Here is a 22,738-nt window from a genome sequence, read left to right as displayed (position 1 = left end):
AGTTGAGGACAGGTGCTGTAGTCAAGCTACCTGGGCGGGAATCCTACCTCTGATGTGGATTAGCTGTGACCTTGGCTGAATTACTCAACCTCTCTGAGCTTCCGTTTCCCCGATCTGTAAAATGGGGCTGAGACTAGCAATTATGCTCCAAGCCTGAGGTAGATGAAAAGAGATGATGGATCTACAGTGCTTAGAACAGCATCCTGCACATGGTTAAGTGTTCAGTATTAACATTATTGTTTTATGCATTATTTGTGTTTCAAAGGGAACCAGGCAACCCCCATCAGTGATGCCAGGACAGGCAACCTCCGTATTGCCCTCATGTCCCTGGCAGGGAGCCCAGGCGCAGCCCAGGAGGCCTGGCATGGCGGGGAGGGTGGTGGGGGTGGTGGGGCTTAGAGCTCAGATCCGGCTCCGCGGCCCGCTCCCATTCACCCTCCCTGGGAAAGGCACCCGCTGCCCCCTAGTGGCCAAGGGCAGCAGCGCAGGGCCATTTTCAGCACGTCCTGAACTCCCTGCCCAGCCCCCACCTCCTTGTGTGCCTCACGAAGGCCCAGGGTGGCTGGAGCTCCCCACCGGAGGGCTTTTTGATGGATTCTCCGGTTTCAGAAGGAGCTTTGAGTAGTAATATCAAGTTCAAATAGGGCCAGGTAGGTGCCAGGCACTGGGCGACAAGCACTTGAATATTTTTTCCCCACCCAGGCAATTTCAGGAAAAAAAAAAAAGATTCCAGAACCTCCAGGTTTTTGTTTTCAAGTCTGTGAATTTATTTAATTTTTTTAAAGATTTTATTTATTTATTCATGAGAGGCACAGAGAGAGAGAGAGGCAGAGACACAGGCAGAGGGAGACCAGGCTTCATGCAGGGAGCCTGATGCGGGATTTGATCCCCGGCATCCAGGATCATGCCCTGAGCAGAAGGCAGGAGCTAAACTGCTGAGCCACCCAGGGATCCCCAAGTCTGTGAATTTATGAGTGCTCACGACTCCAGGGGCCAGGAAACTTAAAACTCCCCTTCCTGGAAAAGCAGACAGAATTGTGCCAGATGGCTGATGGCCCCAAGACACACAACAGAGTGACCCAAAGCCCTTCTTCTTCTTCTTTTTTTAAAATATTTTATTTATTAGAAACAGAGAGAGAGGCAGAGACACAGGCAGAGGGAGAAACAGACTCCATGCAGGGAGTCTGACGTGGGACTTGATCACAGACCTCCAGGATCATGCCCTGGGCTGAAGGCGGCACTAAACCGCTAAGCCATCGGGGCCACCCCACCCAAAGCCTTTCTTTCCTTCAACTCCTTAAGAGCTCCATGGAGACAGTGACCAGAGAAGGGACAAGGACAGAGGAGGCAGGCACGGACGTGAAGGAGACGGTACCAGATGGTCATCCTTCTTTCTAGACACTGAGTAAAGCACTGGTTTACTCAAGAGCTTTTTATTTCCTCTCTGCTGTGTTTTCTGCAAATCCCATGGGTACAGACTGGAAGAAACCGGGTACATCCACCATGCCTTTGGCCAGCTCTCAAACGGGAGGGCGGAAGGCAAAGACCACCACCCAGACCACCCCTAGGGAGCCCACAGTCTCGCCGGAGAGCAGACCACACAAAGTGCTGAATGGTTCAAACAGACAGGATGAACAGGAGGAAGGTGGGACTAGGGTCACCTCCCTGCCAGGGGTCAGGGAAAGCTTCCTGGAGGAGGTGGGAGGGGCCAGGCCCTCAAGACAGGTAAAGAGCAGAGGCGTGGGAGGGAGAAGGCACACTGCTCCAGAAGCCAGACAACTGCATCGGAGCCGCCAGCCCAGTGGGCAGAGGGTGTGAGAAGGCGACAGAGGCCCAAAGCAGATGGGTGTGTGGGAGCTTCGGGGAGGATAGGAAGCTCCTCACATCTCACAGGACCCCACATGGTCCCACTGCCCAGTGGCTCGAGAAGGCAGATCACAGACGGGGTCTTCCAGGGCACCCCAGCCCACTGTAGGTTCCACGTTGCACTGCTGGGCCTGGAGGGGTGCGGCCGCTGGGAAGGCTGTCACGCAGGGCTGCGGCCCGCTGGCCAGCAGAGGTGGACTCTGGCACCCGGAATACTCCAGGTGGGGCTTCTTGTGCAGCAGGCGGGCTCATCTCAGAGGCCATCCAGGGCTCGCTGCACCTGGGCGTCCAGGGAGGCAGCCGAGTGGATGGAGACGCCGGGGGCCCCGATGCTGGTCTCCCAGCAGTCAAACCCGCAGCTGGTCAGAGCCTGCTTCATGGCCTCTACCTCCGGCTGCTCCAGATCTGGGCGGAGGGAAAGTGGAAAGCGGCAGGTCACCCCACAATCGTCTGTGCCCTTAGAGACTGTTCAGCCAGGAAGAGGCCTGGGACCAACCAACCAGGTCTTCCTGTGGGAATGTCGAGCTCTGCACCCTCTTGGTGGTAGGGGGCACTGGGGTGTTGGGTACAGAGCAACCGTTAAAATCACGAGTCACATGGACCTGGCCTTGTCATGGATCAGTCCTGGGGCCTCAGACAAGTGACTTCCCTTCTCTGAGCCTCAGTCTCCTCATCTGGGAATGAGGCTAAGAATCTGTACCCCTCACAGGTCCCTGTGAGGCTCACACGGGAGAATGCAGGCAAGCCGTCTGGCACAGCGGACACGCCCCAGGAGCCTTCTCTCTCATCACCGTCAGTGGCCATGAACTAGGAGCCCACGGTCAAGGTCGGCCGCTGGCTGTGCCGACCTCTTGACACCTGGGAGTGCACAGAGAGCTGTGGAAGGGGCTGAGGCCACAGTGGGCTCACTGCAAAGCCACAGCGAAAGGAGGGATGGGAAGACGAAGGAGGCAAAGGTAAAGAAGGGGAGAGAAAGCCCTTTGTTTTGTAGCAAGGTCAGTCCCTGTCCTGGCCACATCAAGAGGTGACAGCAGGGGAGAGGGGTGAGGCTGACACGAAAGATGACAAAGTCCTGGTTATTTCTCAAGCTCGTGGGAGACTTGGCCAGTAAGGAGGTGGTAGGGACAGCCACCACAATATGAGCCCCTACCACAGCCCAGCCCTGTGCCAGGCTTTCTAAATGTATTTTTCTCCTGGAATCCAGACAGCAATCCCCTAAAGAGAGGTCGGCATCCTCATTTTACCACTGCAGCAACAGAGGCCCAGAGAGGTTAATTAACTTGACCAAGGACACACAGCAGAAGGGAGACTGTCCTCCAGCTTCTTCTTCCTCCCAAGGCAACTGCCCAGGTAGGACCTCTGCATGAGCCCCGGGTGGCGACTGTGCCCCGCCCCCCAAGTACCTGGCCTGAGGAGCGTAATGCCACAGCCACCGCCGCCCGCACCAGTGAGCTTGCTGTGCAGTCCATGGGCCATGGTCACCTGGCACAGCTGGTCCAGCGAGGCATGGCCCACGCCGAGGGCATTCAGATGGTGCTGGTTGATATCGATGAGCTCCTGGAGGAGAAGGTTCAATCTGTTCCCACTGGACATGCCTGAAACCAAGGTCTTGCGCCCACCCCATCCATGTGACAGCCGCTGGTTCGGGACAGCGAATGGCTTACGCAAGCCAGCACTGTGTCCCTCTCCACTGATGAAAGAACCTCTCCTTCCTGCAGGACTCCTGTGGGACTGGGATGGAGCTGGTGGTAAATACATGTTCCAGGCCTGGCCAAAGAAGCCTCTGACCATGGTGATTGGTTAGGGACGGGCCTGTGACCATAGTCCTCCCAGGGTTTTCTCTGCCTCTGCCCGGGAGCTGCTAAAATTGGTTGACTTCAGAGGTAAGCTGCCAGACTGATCTGCCCTGCACATGGTCAGAGATCATATGCAAGATGGAGACTTCGGACTGAGTTGTTTGGCCCCTGGATCCGGCTATGCCTGAAGTTGTTCTTGCCAGTCTTCATAGTTTTGAGCCCATAAATTCCTTTTCTGCTAACGCCTGATGTTAATGGATTTCTACCATCTGCAGGAATCTGAAGTAATATGCCATCCTACAGCTGCCTCAGGTGCCCATTTTCAGAATAAGAACTGGTTTTTGGTTCTAACAGGGTCACAAAGTAGGGGAAAGAGCTGTTTTTCAGGTTTCTTTGATCCTGCATAAAATTCCTGTTCTTCTGAGGCTCAAACAAGATGCAGGTTGATGAAATACCAAAACTGACAGCTAACACAGCCCAGGTGCCCCCGACTACATTTATTATACCAGTGTTTGCCAAACACTGTGCTAGATGCTGGGGCTCTAAGAAGAGCATCCAGCTATAGTCCCTGCCAGGCAAGTTAAGAATGTGGGATCTGGAGTCAGGGGGGCCTGGGTTTGAGTCCCAGCTCTGTGACTTCTTGGTCCTGGGGCGAGGTCTTCCATGCTGTGCCTCAGTTTCCCCACCTATAAAACTGGCATAGTAAGACACTCTGTCTCATCACTGTGGAGATAAAACGAGGTGAGTTTTCGCATGATGCCTGGCCTGAGATTAGGGCCTCTGGAAAGTCTGCTGCTATCAGTACTCTTATGGTCACATCACCATCATCCCCATTTTAGGGGACGCTAAGGCTCAAGGAGGAAAGTGACTTGCCTAAGGTCGCTGAGCTGGTAAGGTCCTGAGCCAGCACTGGCAGCTGGGTCTGCCCGATGCAAAGCCCATGTCTACCCTGCCTCCAGGAGCGCCCTTGGCATTCCGGCTGCCACCTACTTCTCAAGGTGTGTGGCTTGACAGCACACAGCTCTGCTCTAGGGAACAAGGAGTGCCTGCGTGCCGCAAGGGTTGCCAATCACCGAGCTGTCTGCTGAGGCCCACCTGGTTCTCCTGCCCCAGGCTGTCGGGCAGGCTCGGGTCAGCCCTCCCCTGCAGCCCGCCTCACACACCCCAGCACTTTTGACAAATGAGCAGACAGGCGTGATGGCCTGGTGGCAGCCCTGGGTGCCTTTCCCCAGCCCCAAGGGCTGGATGGGAGGGAAAACTTCTGGGGGCTGCTCTCTATGCCTGAGCGCCAGGTGTCACGTTGCCGAGGCAGGTTTCAGACACCTGTCACATTCTGATCCAAAATCTGTCAAGGATCAGATGACAGGTTGTGACACAGGAGAACAGCTCGCTGGTTTGAGCACAAAGCTGTCCAGGAGCCGAGCTGCACATTTCAGCGGCTGCCACAGCCAAAAATATACACAATGTATAATCAACGTGCTGTTCTGTGGCATTCTCTAGGGGCTCAACAGGGTATATTTTAGGCAGTACTCTATCATTATTAATTTCCTACTCAGGAGGACTGTGTTCCCTCTTTTGTACATGAAAGGAATTGAAGCCAGCCATGCAAATGCTGGGGGACTGGAGGCAGACAGCTATGGAAATGGGGAGGTAAAGCACAGAAATGAGAGAGGGTCGCTGCCCTGGCCCGGGTGGGTGGGTGCTCATTAAAGATCTGTTGGTCTAAGAGACAAGCAAGTCATTCAGTTTGATGCCTGGCATGTCAACCTACTAGTTGGTGAACCTTGGAGAAAGTTGCTCCTTAGGCCTCAGTTTTTCTATCTGTAAAATGGGGACAGCATACCTACTTCCCAGGGAGGTAATTATAGAGATTAAGAGAGAAATCACTTGTAAGAAGGCTTAGCCTAGGAGCTGCTCTTTAACGTCGACCTGTGTTTGCCAGCCACCAGGACTGTGGGGATAAGCCTGCGCCCTCTGGCTTACTGTGCTGGTGGTTCATCAGGAATGATGGCTGCACGTCACCTCCCAGGCCTTGCTGTGTTAAGATGCTCCAGTGAGACCAGCAGGAGTGAGCCTGGGATCAGATCGTGACCTGATCTAAACCCAAGGTCTCAGCCTCTATACGAGAATTATGCAAAGAGTGGTGGCTCAGGGAACAATCAGGAAAGAATTATGTTAGAGTATATCTGAGCTGCAGTGCCTGGATGGCTCCGTTGGTGAAATGTCCCGACTCGTGATTTTGGCTCAGGTTGTGATCCCAGGGTCATGGGATCAAACCTCATGTCAGGCTCTGTGCTCAGTGCAGAGTGTACATGTCCCCCCTTCCTCTGCACCTTCCCCACTCCTAAGATAAATACATAAAATCTTAAAAAAAAAAAAAAAAAAAAGGGACAAATGCAGTCAGCAAGGACAGCAGGAAAAGAGGTGGCCATGCAAGAAATTGCCCCTGGGCCAACAGAAGATGGTGTCAGCACTAGCCCGGTGCTCCTTACAGGCATGAACCCAAACCTGGCCCCTAGCACGCGCGAGGCCCTGCCCTTGGTGCTTTGCATGTCCTGGCTCAATGGCTTTGAAACATCTATGAAAAGGCCTATGGAGGCAGGCTGCTGGCCTTTGTGTGTACAGGAGCCCAGGCCTAGGCCCGGCCTCTGTGCTTCAGCTCGGGGGATCCCAAGGTCAGATGAGCCCCCGTCCCAGACAGTGGTGTGGGTGAGACCCTGCATCCTGCAGAAGGGCTCTTACTTCCAGCACGAGGTAGTGCTCCGGGGCCGGGGCCGAAGCCATCTCCTCCAGTGTCCGCTCGCATTCCAGGGAAATAGCGTTTATAGAGGTCAGCAGGGGGGCCACGATCTCAGGGAACTGGAGGGAGAGGAAGCAAGGGCCAGTGAGGCCTGGGGTTGGGCAGACACTGGACAGCTGCCAGGCACCAGGAGGAGAGAGGTGTCCCCCCAGGCCCCCACTCTGAGGAAACCGCCTCCCTTACCCTCTGGGTATCTGCCTCGCCTGGCCCCCTGACGTAAGTGGGGGATTCTCATCGCCAAGCCAAGGGGTGGGGGGCACACAGCACCTCCCTGCCTGCCAAAACCACCTCCCCTCCCCCGGTCCCCATCACCCATCTCGCCACCCCATGAAGCCCTAGGGCAGAGGGAGAGCTTGAGCTCCCAGACCTGGCTGGCCTGGCCCGGTGAGAACCCCGCCAGTGGTGGCACAGGATGTACCTTAAGTAGCCTGCTCCTGACGCTGGCCACGAGAGCCTTGGTGCTGCGAGGGACTTTGGTGTTGGTCAGCAGGATCTTCAGAGCCGGCAGCCTACAGGGCAAAGCGGGGCCACGGTGCGCTCAAGGCGGAGGCCCGATCCCAAGTGTCACCCCACCCTGACACCAAGGAGAGAGCGGAGGCCCAGGGAAAGGACATCGGGGGCCAGAGGGATAGCGAGGGGAGCAGGGGGCTCCTGCTGCCAATCGTAGCTGCATCTTCGCTCCAGCCCTCAGGCAGATGGACACTGTTTTCTGGCTCGCCACCCACCCACCTGATTGCAGTTGAGCACCTACTATGCGCTGGGGACACGTGAGGGGGGCCTGGCTTAGCCTGGAGCTGCCAGAAGACGCCAGGTTCACGGGGTTGGAGTTCAAAGGCACAACAGCCAAGAGTATAAGGGGTGGAGGCTCCGTCACATGGACCACCTTGGCGTGCTGGAGTGGAAGGTTCCAGGGATTTAGGAAGAAAAGCGAGCGGGATGTGGGGCAGAATCTGGCAGAGGGGGTGCGCGCAGGGAGGGAGGATACCGTGTTAGCGGGTACCGGGGAGGGCGGGCTCGTGCAGGCGTCGGGATCCCAGCACGAGGAGCCCATCATGCCCTGCCCAGACCAGCTGCCCTGGCACAGCCAGATGTGGTCAGAGTCGGTCGTCCCTGCTCAGCTGCCCCAGGTAAGCTGGCTCTGCGGCACGACCCCGCTGCCCTCACCAGCCCACTGAGCTTTCGGATACCTCCTAAGGTCACAATCCCAATTGTCCCATGGCTAGCGGCCTTTGGAGGCTCGGGGCACCGTTTCTGGTCATCCCCAAGCTGCCTGTCAGAGCGCTGTGGGCCGGGGATGGAGGCTGGAGCATCTGGACGAGCTCTGGACCGAGACAGCTGGAGACAGCAGACCCCCTGATACCTTTATCCGTTTTTCTTTTCACAACCCAAGACTGTAAAATCCAATAGGGCTGAGAAAGGCTGCCAGAAACCTGCTTGATCTCACCGCCCATAAGCCCATGAAATTAATATCGATTCTCAGCCTTGGAGGCTGGCTTTCTTTCTTTTTTTTTTAACTTTACAAAAGATGAACATTCTATTTGGCTTTTCTTTTCCCCTTAAAGACAAGCCGTTCTTCAAAAGGGCAGCGTTCTGGGAGGCCGCATCTTGATCCACTTCGCAAACAATGCATTTTTTTTTAATGGAGAAGCACCATACGTCGTTGGGGGGGGGGGGGCGGGGGGGAAAGGGTTCCTCTTGAAGCCATCGGTGGGATTAATGTGGAGTCTGGCCTCCCGGCTTCTCAGAGAATCCGCCATCTGCTCGCCGTGGCGCCCTGCAGCCAGCACTGAAGGTCGGTCAGCTCTGTGTTCCCATTCATCCGGGCAGGAGGAGTTGGAATATTGGGTCTTCATCTTCCTTAGATAAGTCCTCTGCGAGCAGGCTTGCTGCCAGCCCCACCGGTCCCACAAACCCCCATGGCTCCTAGGGCATCTAGAGACCACCACCCAGGCTATGCCCTGTTAAGTACTTGTGCCTGCTAGGCCTGGCTAACTCTCCCATTTTAGGTCCTTTCTGCCCTCCCCGGGTGTTCACTCTGGCCATCCTGGCCTCCTATTTGCTGTTCAACATGCCAGGGACGCCCCTGCCTCAGGGCCTTTGCACTTGCATTTCCTCTGCCAGGGACCCAGCACCGTCCTCAATAGCTCCAGGACTCACTCTAGGGTTTCATCCAGGTCCCTGCTCAGATGTCATTTCATCGGAGGCTCCCCTGGTCATCCATTTGACTGCCTGACAGGCTCTTACAGAGCCATTGTTGGCTGTTTCCTCCCACAAAATATGAGTTTCATGAAGGCAGGACTTACTCTTCCCTGCTCAGGCCCCAGCACCAAGGATGCGGTATTTGTGGAATTAAATATGGTCAGCAAAGGGCAGAGCACCCTACAGATACTGTTTCTGATTTCATGCTCAGGATTCTCATAATATAAACCAGGAGACATCTGCCTCAGGAAAAGTGGCTCACTCAAGAGCACCTGGCTCATGAGTGGCAGAGCTGGGCTCAAAGCAAGGCCAACAGACCCCAGAGCCTCCGTCTACCACACCACCACCAGCTGGCCTTGGGGCCTCTCCTCCTGCCTCCCACCATCTGGAAAAGCCTGTATCACTCATCTCTCTCAATTCCCCTCCAGTAGAACGTACCTATGTGCCCACACCATGTTTTAGCTGGTCTTCTATCCCTGGGGCCTAGTGCAGTGCTCAGGATACAACTACCTCTCAGGAAACACTGAACGAGATGCCACTGCCCCCATGAAGGACCCCCACATCTGTCGCTGAACTTCGGACACCTCTCACTGCCATCCACAGCAGCTTCAGTACTCCCTGGATGGCTTCGCTCTGAGGATGAGTGACTGCCTTCTTGGATGGACTGTGAGCCCCATGGGCAAGCCCAGGTCTGACATCTAAGTCCTGACCTTGACTCCTGATGTCACTGCATGGGGCGTCAGTCTACTTGGCAGAGGTGGCCCCCTGGGCCCCCGGCTCCACTGCCCTGCATGCACAGCAGCCAGAGCAAGCTGGTTCTACTCTCCCCAACAGCTCTGCTTCCTCCTCTGTGCAGAGTGGAGGTTGTCATCCAGGGGAGATCTTGGCCCTTTAGGAGACATGTGGCAATGTCTGGAGACAATTCTGGTTGCCACAACTGGGAGATGGGGGAGGTGCTACTGGCATCTTGTGGGTAGAGCTCAGGGATGCTTCTAAATATCCTAAACATGCTGCATAAGGCAGCTGCCCATCATAAGGAACTACCCAGTTCACGTCAATGGTACCAAGGTTAAGAAAAAAAACCCCTAATGCAGAGGCTCAGAAAGGCAGGCTTGGCTCATGGAAGCCAACAGAGCTGAGGCAGGAAGATCTCAGAGGTGCAGGTGGAAGCAAGAGTACAGCACCACTATGTCACGCCAGCTCATAGAGCCACTGACAGAGCAGCCCAGTTGGTGAGGGCAGCGGGCTAGAAGCCCATCCACAGTGAAGAGGACTCTCATCACCATGGAAAGGCCACCAGGGTGGGGCAAAGCGCCCTGGGACAAACACCACCACTCAACTTGATCGAGGGCTCAAGGAACTACCAAAAAACACCCACTCCTGGGATCCCTGGGTGGCTCAGCGGTTGAGCATCTGCCTTTGGCTCAGGTCGTGATCCCGGGGTCCTGGAATTGAGTTCCACACCAGGCTCCCCACAGGGAGCCTGCTTCTCCCTCTGCCTGTGTCTCTGCCTCTCTCTGTGTGTCTTTCATGAATAAATAAAATCTTAAAAAAACACCTGCTCCTGCTTGCAGAAGCACATGAACATGCTTCATTCCCCATATCCGGCATTTGCACTCCGAGTTCAAAGAGAAATGTTCTATTTTAACATGCACGTTTGTAAGTGCGATTCCTCTGGAGGGAGGGGGTCAAGGGAACATGTGAAACAGGCTGAGAAGTCATCACAGGTCGCCCCCGCTTGAGGCTTCTCACAAGCTCTGGAGCCCAGGCTCTGCCCTGAGGGTCTCACTGTGGCAACTCTCGTGTTTCCCCACAGGGGCTCTGTGCGAGTGTCTGTCGGCCTTCCCCTACTCCACCCCTACTTCCACGTCCCACCCTGCCGAAACTGTGGCTGAGACTCATTTTATAGCCGTAGACCCTAAGACAGTGTCGTTAGGAACACAGGAAGACATCAGTTCTTGTTTGCTAAATGACTACATGATCAAATGAATTAAATGAATGAGAAACCAGGGGTCTGGTGGGGATAGTCATGCTCTAGAAGGTGAACGGCATGGCCACGCATGACCTCTCCCTCTAAGCTCTTGGCAATTTAAGGGCCATAGCACAGAAATTAAGAACAGGGTGCCCTCCTGGCCATGGCCTGTGAAGGCCTCATGGGGGAGAGGATGGAAAGCCTGGGGACACCAGGCCCACACATTCCCTCCCCAAGAGGTACAGCCCCCCACCCAATGGACGTGTTGATGCAGCCAGGAGCCAGGAGGTGCTGCGCCACCCCACAATTACCTCTTTATGGATGAGATCTTTCCTTGTTGGTATCGGAGTGCTCCTCCTAAAGAGAAAAGGCAGTGGGTTGGGGCTGTAGAAAAAGCTATGTAACTTTGCCTCCTGATGGAGAGACCAGGCTGGAGGTGGGGTGAAGGTGTTGGCCCATCCAGTGAACAGACTGAACACCACCACCAGTCATCCCAGTTTCAGTTACAATAAGATCCAGGAAGGTACAAAGGAACTCCATGCTCTGCCAGGGAGCTTGCCCTCCCCCCAGGCTGCCCAGCCTCACCCATAGGCCACGTGGGGAGGGTGAGCCCGGGACTGTGGCCAGGTCCCCTAAGCCAGTGTCCTTACTGGAGGGCGGCCCAGCTCGTGTGGCTACCAAACACTCCAGCAATGAGTGGCTCTGCAACTTTATCCCAGGGATCCTTGTAAGGTCCCTGAAACTGTGGCTTCCCAGACCCCACCCCAACCCCCCAGAAATGCCCCCAGAGATTCGGGGTCAGGAGGGGTGAGGCAGGGCCCTGTAATTTCTCCCACCCCTCGTCCACCCCAAAAAGGAAAATATTATGTTCTTCAGAATTTGCTGATTTCATTCACCCAAACCAACAGCCTGAGCATCTACAATGATCCTAAGAATTTCTAAAATAATAAAAATAAAGAAAACAAGCCTGAGGCAGCCCCTACCCCAAGCGCTGATGGTGTTGTCCACTCCAGAGGGGTTCCCATGAATCATTCTCTCCCCTTGGAAGGCCCACTTGTTAATTAATTCCAAATCCTCCATGGTCCACCTAAAGAAGACACAGAAGTTCATCTGGACCTCGGTGGAGAGTAAGGGGCCAGGGCCGCTGGCGGTAGCAGGGGGAAGAATCCACAGGTGGAGATCAAAAAAGTCAAAGGGGCTTGGGCCCTTGAACTCAGAAACAGAAAAACACCAGAATCTCTCCACTACCGAATGTGCTGGACCTTCCCTTCCCTCTGAAACCCTCCCACCCGGCACAGTGGTAGGAGACCAGGCTTTGGATGCACACAGTCCTAGCAGCTGAGGGACTCTGGGCCCGTTACCTAAACTAAGCCCCATTGTCCTCATCTGTAGAATGGTCACGCCTGTCGAAGGCTAGTTCCAAGTGTATCCAGGGCCAGTGAGGTGGTCCGCAAGCAGTGGGCAGTGTTACTACTGCAACAGACCCCTACATAAGCTCCTGTTCTGGAACGTAGCCTTCTATGAGGAAGAGTGAGCAGAGGTGTGACTTTTCCCAAAGCCCGACTGTTAGGAACGTGGATTCCAGGTGCCCCAGACACTGTTGATGGGTCAAGTGTGCACTGACCACCTCTGGATCTTTCCTGAGCACATGGCCATGCTGCCTTCTTCGGGAGAGGACAGCTTGAGTGAGTAGACCCCAAGCCATGAGTATCGAACAAGGATACATGGTGAGCCCCTCCCTTGCCCCTGTCTCTCAGCTTTCATTTCCTTTCTGAGGACCACTTGCCCCCAGGAAACAGGGTGCTGTGGCCCCAAGAATGCCAGGCCCCAGGGCAGAGCTATGCAGCAAGCAGGGACCCAGCCTGCCCCTGACTCTCTGGGCATTTCTGAGCAATGGCGTCACATCCGACCCCATTTTCTGATCTGTAAAACATGGGTAATCATGTCTCCCTCATTGAGGATGTCTGAGATAGTAACACACCAAGTGCTTTGTAAAACGCCGGGGAAACAGTATGGGCTCTGGAAGAAGGCCACCTGGAATCGCAGCTCCTGGATTCACCCCAAGCCCAGTCCAATGCTCATTTGCTGTGAGGCCTTGGGCACAGCCATCACCCCCTCTGAGCCTCTTTCCTCATTGGGCAAAAGAGAATTTGATGGCCTCGCCACTCATGTGGTGGCTGAGAGGCTAAACACCATCACCAGGTGCCAAGCACTGTGCTTTTCTCAAATGGCCTGTCTCCGTAATCTGCAAAAAACCCTACAGGGAAGGTACGGTTACTCTCCCTCTCCTACAGAAGAGGAAACTGAGGCTCAGGTGAGTAAAGCAGATCCCAGTGCTATTGACTGCTACATTAGGACTACATCTGTAGGCCGGAGCCCAAGCTCTCAACCACTGAGCTTTATGGTACCACCGAGACTCCCTCAATTGTCCACTATTTACTGAGCATCTACAACATGCCTGTGACTAAGCTCACAGCAGGGAAGGAACCAGATATGGCCCCCAATAGCTTGAGGCTTGGTGTCTTATAGAGAGTGGATGCCTAGAAGCAATCAGCACTTAACGACCAACCTCCAGGAGATGGGTGCAATGCAGGGTGGATGGAGTGCATCCCATTTGGATTGCGGACAGCCTGAGGGACAAAAGGGGGTGGTCAGCAAGGCAAGACATGTGAGGGAGCACTCTAGACTGAGGCGGTATAGCATCTGGAACTGGACAGGAACTGACCTTCACTGGGAACTGAAAAGCGATGAGCAGCAGGGCAAAGGGACAGCTGGACCCAGCCCAGGACCTGGCCTTCTCCAAGGAGAGTCTCCCTCCCCTTCTGTATACTGTTCATCCTTCGGAGGCTCAGATTTCTAACCCTGTCTTCACGGGAGACCAGATTCCAATTCTGTATGATTTGGAAATGCTGGGGCCAGGGCAGGGGCTGGGGCCTGCTCCCATCAAAGGTCAGGGGAAGGAATGACTGGGCCTTCAGGGGAGGCGAGGAACTGGTTATAAGGAAGCAGCGGGGGCGGGGGAAAGCACACACACATGTGCACACACGTGCACACATACATGTGCACACGTGCACAAGTCACTTGCATCTTCTGAATGGCACAGCTAGTCTGCTGGCCCATATATACAAGTCTATTTGGGGGACCCCAGGCATGCAGGCCTTCACCGATGTAGGTTACAATCAGTGATCCGCACACATTAACAAGCACCGTTGTCTCTCGGGATCACTAAATGTCAAGGTTGGAGGGCCCCCCAAAGGACCATCAGGTGCAGTCCCTCGTTTCCAGATGAGGAAACAGAGCCCAGAGAGACAAAGGGGTGGCCCAGTGGCTTACAGCGAGTTAACAGACAAACCTCACTGAAATTCCTGAAAACTGTCACCTTGCACTAGCTGCAGGTGCGTCACTCATTACCTTCTGGATTCTTGCCCTGACAGAAGCCGCCTCTACCCTCACCCCTGCTGCTTCCCTCGTGCACAGGAACTATCCAAAGCGAGCCTGAGGAATGCTGACAGACGCATCACACCGAGAGCCCCCAGATCCGCTGTGGCCACGAGGATCAAAGGGACCTTCAGGCTTAGTCTGAATTCAACTGTATTTTAACCTCCGTGTCTCAGAAGAGAAATCATTGGTCCTGACAGGGTGCCCAGAAGGGCCTGGGCTATCTGAAAACCACAGCACTTTCAGGGCAGAGGAGGGAAACCTCAATTCAAAAGCAAGTTCGGAAAGAGGAATGAGGTCACGAGCTACAGCTTGTGCAACATGTCCTTTGGATCTTGTTTCAGTGGGTGCCCGTCTTGGGCGTGGAGGGCTCTGGAAGGAAACACTCAGCCACATCCAACCTGGCACCCAGCACTGCCTGAGTGGATTTCTCCTTTGCTGGCTACACAGGGAGGTGGACGAGGCCAGCAGCGCCCCCCTCCTGATGCAGCATGCAGTGGCTACTGACAGCTCCCCAGTGGGAGGGCTCCCCTTAGCCCTAGCAGGGCCCAGGAACAGGCCTCACCGAGAAGCTGCCAGGCTGGATTTTGGACTCGGGGCGGGGCCCGGGACAAACTGCATAACCTCCAATCCTGGGGTGGCTGCTCCAGGTGCATTCCCCAAGCCACAGAAATGGGTGCCGACAACACTGTCCCAGTGAGCCTCACTGACTCCTGGTGGGGATGGCAGAGGCGATACCCCCTCCCGGAGTGAGGCTGAGGGCTCCTACGAAGGGAGATGCCTTAATCTAATAAATACCCTGTGTTGATTTCTTGGCACACTTTACTTTTTCTCCTTCTTCTTTTTTGCATAACCATCTGGTAGGACCTGTTACAGAGAAGGACACTGGGGTCCCAGGAGGTACAGCGGCATGGCCAAGGTCCCACATGGAGTTAATGGGAGAAGTGGGCACCATGGCTTCCTACGTCTGGGCTCAGGTTCTTTCTGCCACACCAGAGATACCTGAACCCAAAAGAGGCAAGGTGGGGGTGAGGAGTGGGGGAGAAGTGGCTTAGCAAAGGGGCAAAGGGGTCAGGCTCTGGGTCCAGGCCACCTGGGTGGCAAGTCTCGTCCTGCCATCACTAGCTACATAGCCCAGGCCCACACTCTGCCTCGGCTTCCTCATCTGTACAATGGCCACGTGACACCTCTCACCTCACAGGGTGGCAGGGAGTCCTCAGCGAGGGAACACACACTCGGGTCGTGGTGCCCAGGGAGGACTATGACCAAGACAAAGGCAGTGATTACCTGCTAGTGGACTCGCCATTGTTCTGCGGGTTTGGAATCGCCTCGCACGCGGTCAGGAGAGCAGCTGCCAGACACACAGAGTAGGCGGCGCTGGAGCCCAGGCCAGCCCCCGTGGGCAGCTCTGACCACACCGTGATATCCAGGCTGGGCAGGGTCCTGAAACACAGTGGGGCACAGAGCATAGCTCCCTTGAAGGGTGGCGAGGTGCCAGCGTCGAACTGGCAGTCATGGTCCAGGACTGGACATTGGCAGGGTCTGACCCCAAGCCTTTGCCCTAGGTATCTGAACTTGGGGACACTTGTCGACCCCAAAAGTGGCCCTATGGGATAGCAGGAAGTCATGGTGAATCAGCTTGGAAACAGGTACCAGAATCACTTATGATTATTTTTTTAAAATTTTTGATACCAGAATCATTTAAAGCATGATGTTCCCTTGTGAACCACCAATATTTCTCTAAACCCCATCCTGTTCCCTGCAAGAGTGAGGCTCTTCTGTGGCCCTGCTCTGTCTGTATCCCCGCCTGGGAAAGCTCTGTACCGCTTTTTCCCCCAGGCAAATTCCTTCCCATCCTGCAAAACGCTTCTCAAATGCTCCTTCCACTGTGAAGCTTCCCCTGGCCACCCACAGGAGCCATGCCTAGCAACCCTCGACGACCCCCTTTCTCTATTGCTGCTTTATCTAGGTGATGCGTTCTATCAGGCCTCCTTTCTATCACTAGAAAAGTTCAGAATCACGGCATCTTGCATGTATTTCTCCCAAGCAAGGACTGTCAAACTTTGTGTTCTGTATTTTCTATTAAGCAATGCTGCTGTCTTCCAAAATGTAAAACGATAATGCCTAATCTGCTTTTCAAACTGCACCCACCCGCCCCATTCAGATCAGGAGGTTCTGAAAGGTGCATCCCTTCCTGGAAGGCGACATGCCCCACTCAAGTTGAAATCCTCCGGTGGGGCAGCCCGGGTGGCTCAGTGGTTTAGTGCTGCCTTCGGCCCAGGGCGTGATCCTGGAGTCCTGGGATGGAGTCCCACGTCGGGCTCCCTGCGTGGAGGCTGCTTCTCCCTCTGTCTGTGTCTCTGCCTCTCTCTGTCTCTCTCTGTGTCTCCCATAAATAAATAAATAAAATCTTAAAAAAAAAAAAAAAGAAAGAAAATCCCCTGGTGGACAGCAACAGTTGAGACATTTATGAATGTATCCTCTGCACTGTGCCTGGCCCAGGGCCTGCTCAACGCATCTACTGTCTGAGTAAAGGGGTGCCCCCTGAGGCTTTCCCTTTGGGTCTGGGACCAAAAAAAAAAAAAATCACAGTGAAAAATCCCTATGGGCTAATTATAGAGCTAGGCCCATTTTATATATAATATTTCTAACCCTCCAATAGTTTTCTGATGAGAATAACCTAACAATATCTCGTATTTCTCAGGCAGTGTGCCACACATAGCACTTTAGATAAATTAACTCACTAACCCTCACAAGAAGCCTAAGAGGTAGGTACCATTACCACCCCCATTTTACAGATGAGGAGACTGAGGCCCATGAAGGGTAAAAACCTCAAGGAAGGTGGTAGGCAGCCGTTGTGGAGTCTGACCCAACCTGACCCAACTCTCCATCACCATGTGACACTGCCTCAATGGCACTGCCATCCTCTGGGAGCTGCCTCCCCGAGGGCAGACAGCCCAGATCCTATCTTAAGGGGTGGAGTGGACGCATGCTTCACTTGGCGAATTACAGGGTTTCCCTGGAGCCCGCAGGCCATGGAACAGGGCTGCCTCTGTGGACACAGCATGGGAAAAGCCGTGTGGTAGATTCAGGAATCTGGCTTTGGGTCTAGGCCACGCACACACCTCTGCTTCCGGCAGATGGAGAGGTACAGGTAAAGGAAAGCCAGCACAGCCAGACACTCGGGGTCGGCGCCATCCTTGGGGAAGCCTGCCACCTCCTTCAGCTTCTCCACTTGCTCTGAGGTGGGCGCTGCGGCGTCCCCTGTGGCGTTCCCTGGCTCTGTCACAAACAACACATGAGGCTGGGTGAGGGGGGTTCAGGCGCTTTCATAGACCACACAACACAGAAAACCGAGCAGTAGTGAGAATCAGAATCTGATGGACATGGATTCATGGCCTGAGCACCAGGACCGCATCTGCTGTTGGTCTTCCGGCTTTGCAGGCACACAGACTTGGGTGTGGGTCCCAACTGTCCCATCTATGGGTGCTCTGGCCTTGAGCACATGCCTTACCCTCTCTGAACCCCCGTTTTCCTCATTGGTAAGCAGGAATACCTCCTCTAAGATAAACTGAAATAAAGGATGCAAGACCCTCAGCGTACCTCCTAGTGTGTAATACATGCTCAATTAATGATAGTCTTGAAACACAGATGCACACAAAGCAAATGCTAGCTCAACTACCCAAAGGTCTGCATTTGACGCCCACAGTACAAAACCAAAATGAAAGGAAGCATTAAATTATTCCCTGGGCACCTAGGTGGCTCAGTGGTTGAGCGTCTGCCTGTGGCTCAGGTGTGATCCTGGGGTCCTGGGATCAAGTCCCACACTGTGCTCCTCACAGGGAGCCTGTTTCTCCCTCTGCCTGTGTCTCTGCCTTTCTGTCTGTGTCTCTCATCAATGAATAAGTAAAATCTTTAAAAATATAAAATTATTCCCCAAATGTGTCCCTCTTCTCAAAACTATTCGTGAGGATGGGACACTCACAACCAGAGAATGGGAAGTGCTGAGATTTGCTTGGACCTCGGGGAGAAGCCCGGGAGCAGTTTCTCTTCCAGTGCACAGAGGAAGCTGGGCCACTGTCTCCCAAGAGCCTGACGAGGCCAAGCAAGCCCAACCAGCTCATCTTTACAAATAGCTCCCTGAGTCCTGGGTCCAGCTGTGAAGGGGACAGAACGCTGGGCTTGCTGTACTCATGCTGGGAAACACTAGGGTGGGGACACATGAAACGCTAGGTGTTCCCTGAAATTAGGACACACTAAAAGTGGCCAAGCCAGTTAGCAGACATTTCAGGGCCCTACAGAGGAAATAGAATGACTCACTAAGACTCTGGAGAGTTTAGAAAGATCTGGTTCTGAATCCTTTCTGCATCACTGACAATGCTGTGTGACCTGAGCCGCTTCACCCCTGAACCTCGATTTTCTCATCCATAAAATGGGGATGGGGGCTGCCTGGGTGGCTCAGTCAGTTAAGTATCTGCCTTTGGCTCAGGTCATGATCCTAGGGTCCTGGGATAGAGCTCCGCATCAGGCTCCCTGCTCAGTGGACAGTCTGCTTCTCCCTTTCCCTCTGTCCCTCCACTTGCTTGTGCTTTCTGTCAAATAAGTAAATAAATAATCTTTAAAAAAAAAAAAGCAACAACAGGGATGGCTACCACCATCTATGTCCAAGGCGGGCTCGAGAATTCTGAGAATGCTAAAGTACATGAGACACTAGTCCAGTGCCTGGCACACATAAAGATGCCCAATGAGACATTCATGGTGGTTGTAACTATTAGGAGACAACCAAACAACACTGAAAGAAAAAGATGGAAGAGCCTGGCAATCTAGTAGAAAACATGTCTCTGAAAGGCTCGTGTTCCATACGCCTTTTCCCCTTGGGGAAATCACTCCCAAGCCCTCACTCATGTCCTGCACTCTGCCAGGCCCAGCCCACCTCCCATCCGGCTGGGTCCTCACAGCAACCCTCCCAGGCAACAGGACGCTGCTCAAGGAGGCTCAGGGAGTTAAGTGATCCGTCCAAGCTCACACATGCAGGCGGAGGGGTCTGGGACATGTGCCATGCCACCTGCCTGCTCCCACCAGTGCTACTGACACACGAAAGCAGCAGCCAGCCTCGAGGGGAGGCCCTGTGCACCATGGAAAGCAAGGTCCGGATTGCTCTGGATGGCCATTTTCTGAGGCCTGCTCCAAAGCAGTAGGAGCTCTTCATGGAGGATATTCCTGGAATCACCCAGGGAACTTCTTTCAAAATACACCTGCCTGGGGATGCCTGGGTGGCTCAGTGGTTGAGTGTCTGCCTTCGGCTCAGGGTGTGATCCCAGGGTCCTGGCATCGAGTTCCACATCAGGCTCCCCACGGGGAGCCTGCTTCTCCCTCTGCCTGTGTCTCTGCCTCTCTCTCTCTCTGTCTCTCATGAACAAATAATCTTAAAAAAAAAAAAAAAATACACCTATCTGGTCCGCTTTCACCACAACCCCCATTCTTTTATTTATTTATTTGTTTATTTATTTATATTTTTATTTTTAACTTAATTTTATTATTTTTTTAAGATTTTATTTATTTATTCATAAGAAACACAAAAAGAGAGGCACACACACAGGCAGAGGGAGAAGCAGGCTCCATGCAGGGAGCCTGGAGTGGGACTCGATCCTGGGTCTCCAGGATCACGCCCTGGGCTGAAGGCAGTGCTAAACTGCTGAGCCACCCGGGCTGTTTTTTTTTTGTTTTTTTTTTTTAAGAGATTAACAATTAACAAGTATGTGACTTTTATTTTTAATGATTTTGAATTATACCCAACACCAATCGATATCTTCTTCTCGTCAAAACCATCTTCCAGAAGGAAGGCTCCCTTTGTCCACTCAGACCTTAGGACCCTCTCAGAGGTAACTAATCACCACTGTGTGTACATTTGTACTGATACTAAAGCTGGGCCTTTTCTCAGATACACACTATTTGCATCTTGTGGCTTTTCACCCAACGATGGGCCTTGAGGATCAGTCCACCACAGCCCACAGAGACCTAGTGCATCATTTGACACTCGTTTAAAAAAATAGGTAAGTAAAGGTAACTTTACAGGGTCAAGAGAGAAAACACTCCTGGAGTGGCTGGTCTCCAGCCCCCTCAGGGGTGGCTGAGGATAACTACCCAGCTCTCCCCTTCCCCATTTGGTCAGAGCCCAGGCTCTTGAACACCTGGTTCCTTCTCACTGCACTTACCCAGAAAGCTTGTGTCCTGCAGCTGAAGCCTGGCCACATCCCAGGCCCGCTTGACGCCAATGTTCGGCAAGTTGAGGCACACTTTCCCATTGCTGTGGGGCTGAAGCCGGAGGAATGTTCTCAAATTCAAGGCCACAGCCAGGGCTATCTATAGAATAAATGGCAAAAGCAATGAGCCTGAGCATGGGGTAGGGGTGGGGTTGCAAAGACTTTGGCTCCATCTTAAAAACAGGGGCTAATGTCAATGTGCTAAGGAGAGAGACCACATACTAGTATACAGGGCATGCCCACCTATGCCCTTGGCAGATGCCTCTGATCAACCTTGGCATGCCCTCGTCCTATGTGGCACAGATGCTACCTATCAGTTAGGATAGTTAATATCTTATATTTGCCCGCCCCATGCAAAACCTCAGAGGTCCTCAAAACCAAGGAATGGCTTCCCCACAATCACCATGTTAGCAAGGATAAATATAAGTTAAGAACATAAAGCATGACAGAGCAGAGGAGCGGAAAAAGGATGAGCAACGTGTTCAGACTCAGGTTCATTCCCAGTTCTGCCAAGGTGCAGAGGACCCTGGTCAAGCTACCAATCCTCTCCTAAGCCTCTGCTTCCACATGTGCAAAATGGGATAATCAAAGTTTAACTTCAGGGGGGCCCTCTTAAGAGTTAAATGAGATAATGCATATCTCAGATTCCTTTGCTGGATCTTACTCATCTTCTCCATTTCTGAATGTTGGGGTGCCCTAGAGCTCAGTGCTCCCATTGAAGCCCACCTTCCAGGTTGACTCATCCCACTGACACAGCTTTTTTTTTTTTAATTCATAAATCTTTTTTTTTTAAGATTTTATTTATTTATTTTTAAAGATTTATTTATTTATGATAGACATAGAGAGAGAGAGGCAGAGACACAGGCGGAGGGAGAAGCAGGCCCATGCCAGGAGCCCGATGTAGGACTCGATCCCGGGACTCCAGGATCGTGCCCTGGGCCAAAGGCAGACGCTAAACCGCTGAGCCACCCAGGGATCCCTGACACAGCTTTACATTTCAGCTTTGTGCTCTTACTGGGTGAGACCAGAGAAGCCCTTTGGTGGGTGTAAGACGCGTCTCTTCCCTGCTGTGTTGCAGAGAAACTGGTCTTCTCTCTTATGTATTCCCAGGCGATGCCTTCAGGCTTCCTTTTAGCTTAGGGTCAGGAGAAAGGGTGCCCAGTTCTCAGAGGCTCTGGGGGGGCTTTACCTTGCCATGGACCACGGCATGCTCTCCATGAAGGATGACTTTCCCTGGGGCGGACACCAGCAGGACTTCTGACAGCATGGCTCCGGAGAACCCTGAAAGACAGAGCCAGAGAGGGGATGAAAGGACCCAGATCTTAGAGATATTAGAGATGCCCGTTCAAACTTATCATCTAACAAAAAAGGCAGCTACCATTCAGCACATGCCATGCGCCCCAAAGACTGTGCAGTGCAGCAGCACATTAAACACATCAGGAAGACTCAGGTTCAAACCCCAGGTCTTCCACTCCCCAGTGAGGTCTTCTTCACGAACTCACTCAAACGGCTAGGCAACTTGGTTTCCTCAGGTTACAGGAGAACTAGAACTGTACTTACCTCAATGGGGTTTGGAAAGGTTACATTAAACAAAGCAAGCAGAACACCTGGCAGCGTCTGGCACATGGTGATCATTCCACTAAGATAGCTATTTATTGCTGGCTCTGTTCTTGGTTCCAGCTTTTACGATCGCTACTGCTGAAGGTGGAAAGTTAAGTGAAATCAGGGGCCGGAAGGAACGCCTCCCTGGACTTTTAGGCTGTTTCCCATGCCTCACGATGCTTTACCATGGGCTGCACCAACAGCTGTCGAGCCCCCTCCTGCGCGCCCACGCCAGCATCTCTGCATCACAGAGTCCTAGAAAGTGACTCGCTCGGTCTACAAGTGTTGTAGATTTTTACACATCGGGCAGAATTACCATCCGTTTAAGGCCTCACGTGCACTACCTTCGTACGGTAAGGCCCGAGCCGCACTGTGAGCCGAGTACTATCGTGATTCCCCCGTTTCTTAGCGGGGGAAACTGAGGCAAGGCGCCAGGAAATCCATCCACTTGCTTGCCCAAGGCTCCGGATCACTTCAGATTCGAGCTCGCCCGGCGCTCGGGGCGGACTCCCAGAGTCGGGGAAACTGAGCCAGAGGAGCCAGAAGCGCGGCCCGAGGTCGCGCTGGGGCTCAGCCTCCAACCTCGCGCCGCCCGCCGCGCGAGCCCACGTCCTCACCTGGCCTCAGGTGGTCCTGGGACCCCAAGCCCGAGCGGCTCTGGATTTAGTCCGCGAGCACCGCCCCGGTCCGGGGAAATCGTCCTATCTCTCCGCCAATCAGAGCGCTCGAGCCGTTAAGCGATTGGCTTGACCATTGGCCAATAGACTGCTCAACCAAGCTGTCACGGGTTTCCCCGCCCCTT

The 22,738-nt window shown here is 53.6% G+C and overlaps 1 protein-coding gene across 3 annotated transcripts; it reads right to left on the bottom strand.

The window, feature by feature from the left end:
- Window positions 1-743: 743 nt before the first annotated feature.
- Window positions 744-22,684, bottom strand: MVK (mevalonate kinase). Of its 3 annotated transcripts, none has more exons than XM_072723043.1 (11): window positions 21,895-22,684; window positions 21,524-21,615; window positions 20,287-20,434; window positions 17,197-17,353; window positions 15,359-15,514; window positions 11,617-11,720; window positions 10,945-10,990; window positions 6,881-6,971; window positions 6,405-6,521; window positions 3,270-3,423; window positions 744-2,271 (listed from the first exon to the last, which is right to left on the bottom strand). In XM_072723043.1, exons 2-11 carry the CDS (start codon window positions 21,599-21,601, stop codon window positions 2,120-2,122), a joined length of 1,203 nt encoding a protein of 400 aa, XP_072579144.1. In that variant the 5' UTR covers window positions 21,602-21,615; window positions 21,895-22,684; the 3' UTR covers window positions 744-2,119. The 3 variants fall into 3 exon arrangements, with proteins under 3 accessions (XP_072579144.1, XP_025842419.1, XP_072579145.1); XM_025986634.2 differs by having other exon boundaries at window positions 22,554-22,671; XM_072723044.1 differs by lacking the exons at window positions 15,359-15,514; window positions 17,197-17,353 and having other exon boundaries at window positions 22,554-22,659.
- Window positions 22,685-22,738: the final 54 nt, after the last annotated feature.

Source organism: Vulpes vulpes, chromosome 10, assembly GCF_048418805.1.
Source record: "Vulpes vulpes isolate BD-2025 chromosome 10, VulVul3, whole genome shotgun sequence".
NCBI classification, from domain to species: Eukaryota; Metazoa; Chordata; class Mammalia; order Carnivora; family Canidae; genus Vulpes; species Vulpes vulpes.
This window is presented reverse-complemented; position numbering and strand designations above follow the sequence as displayed.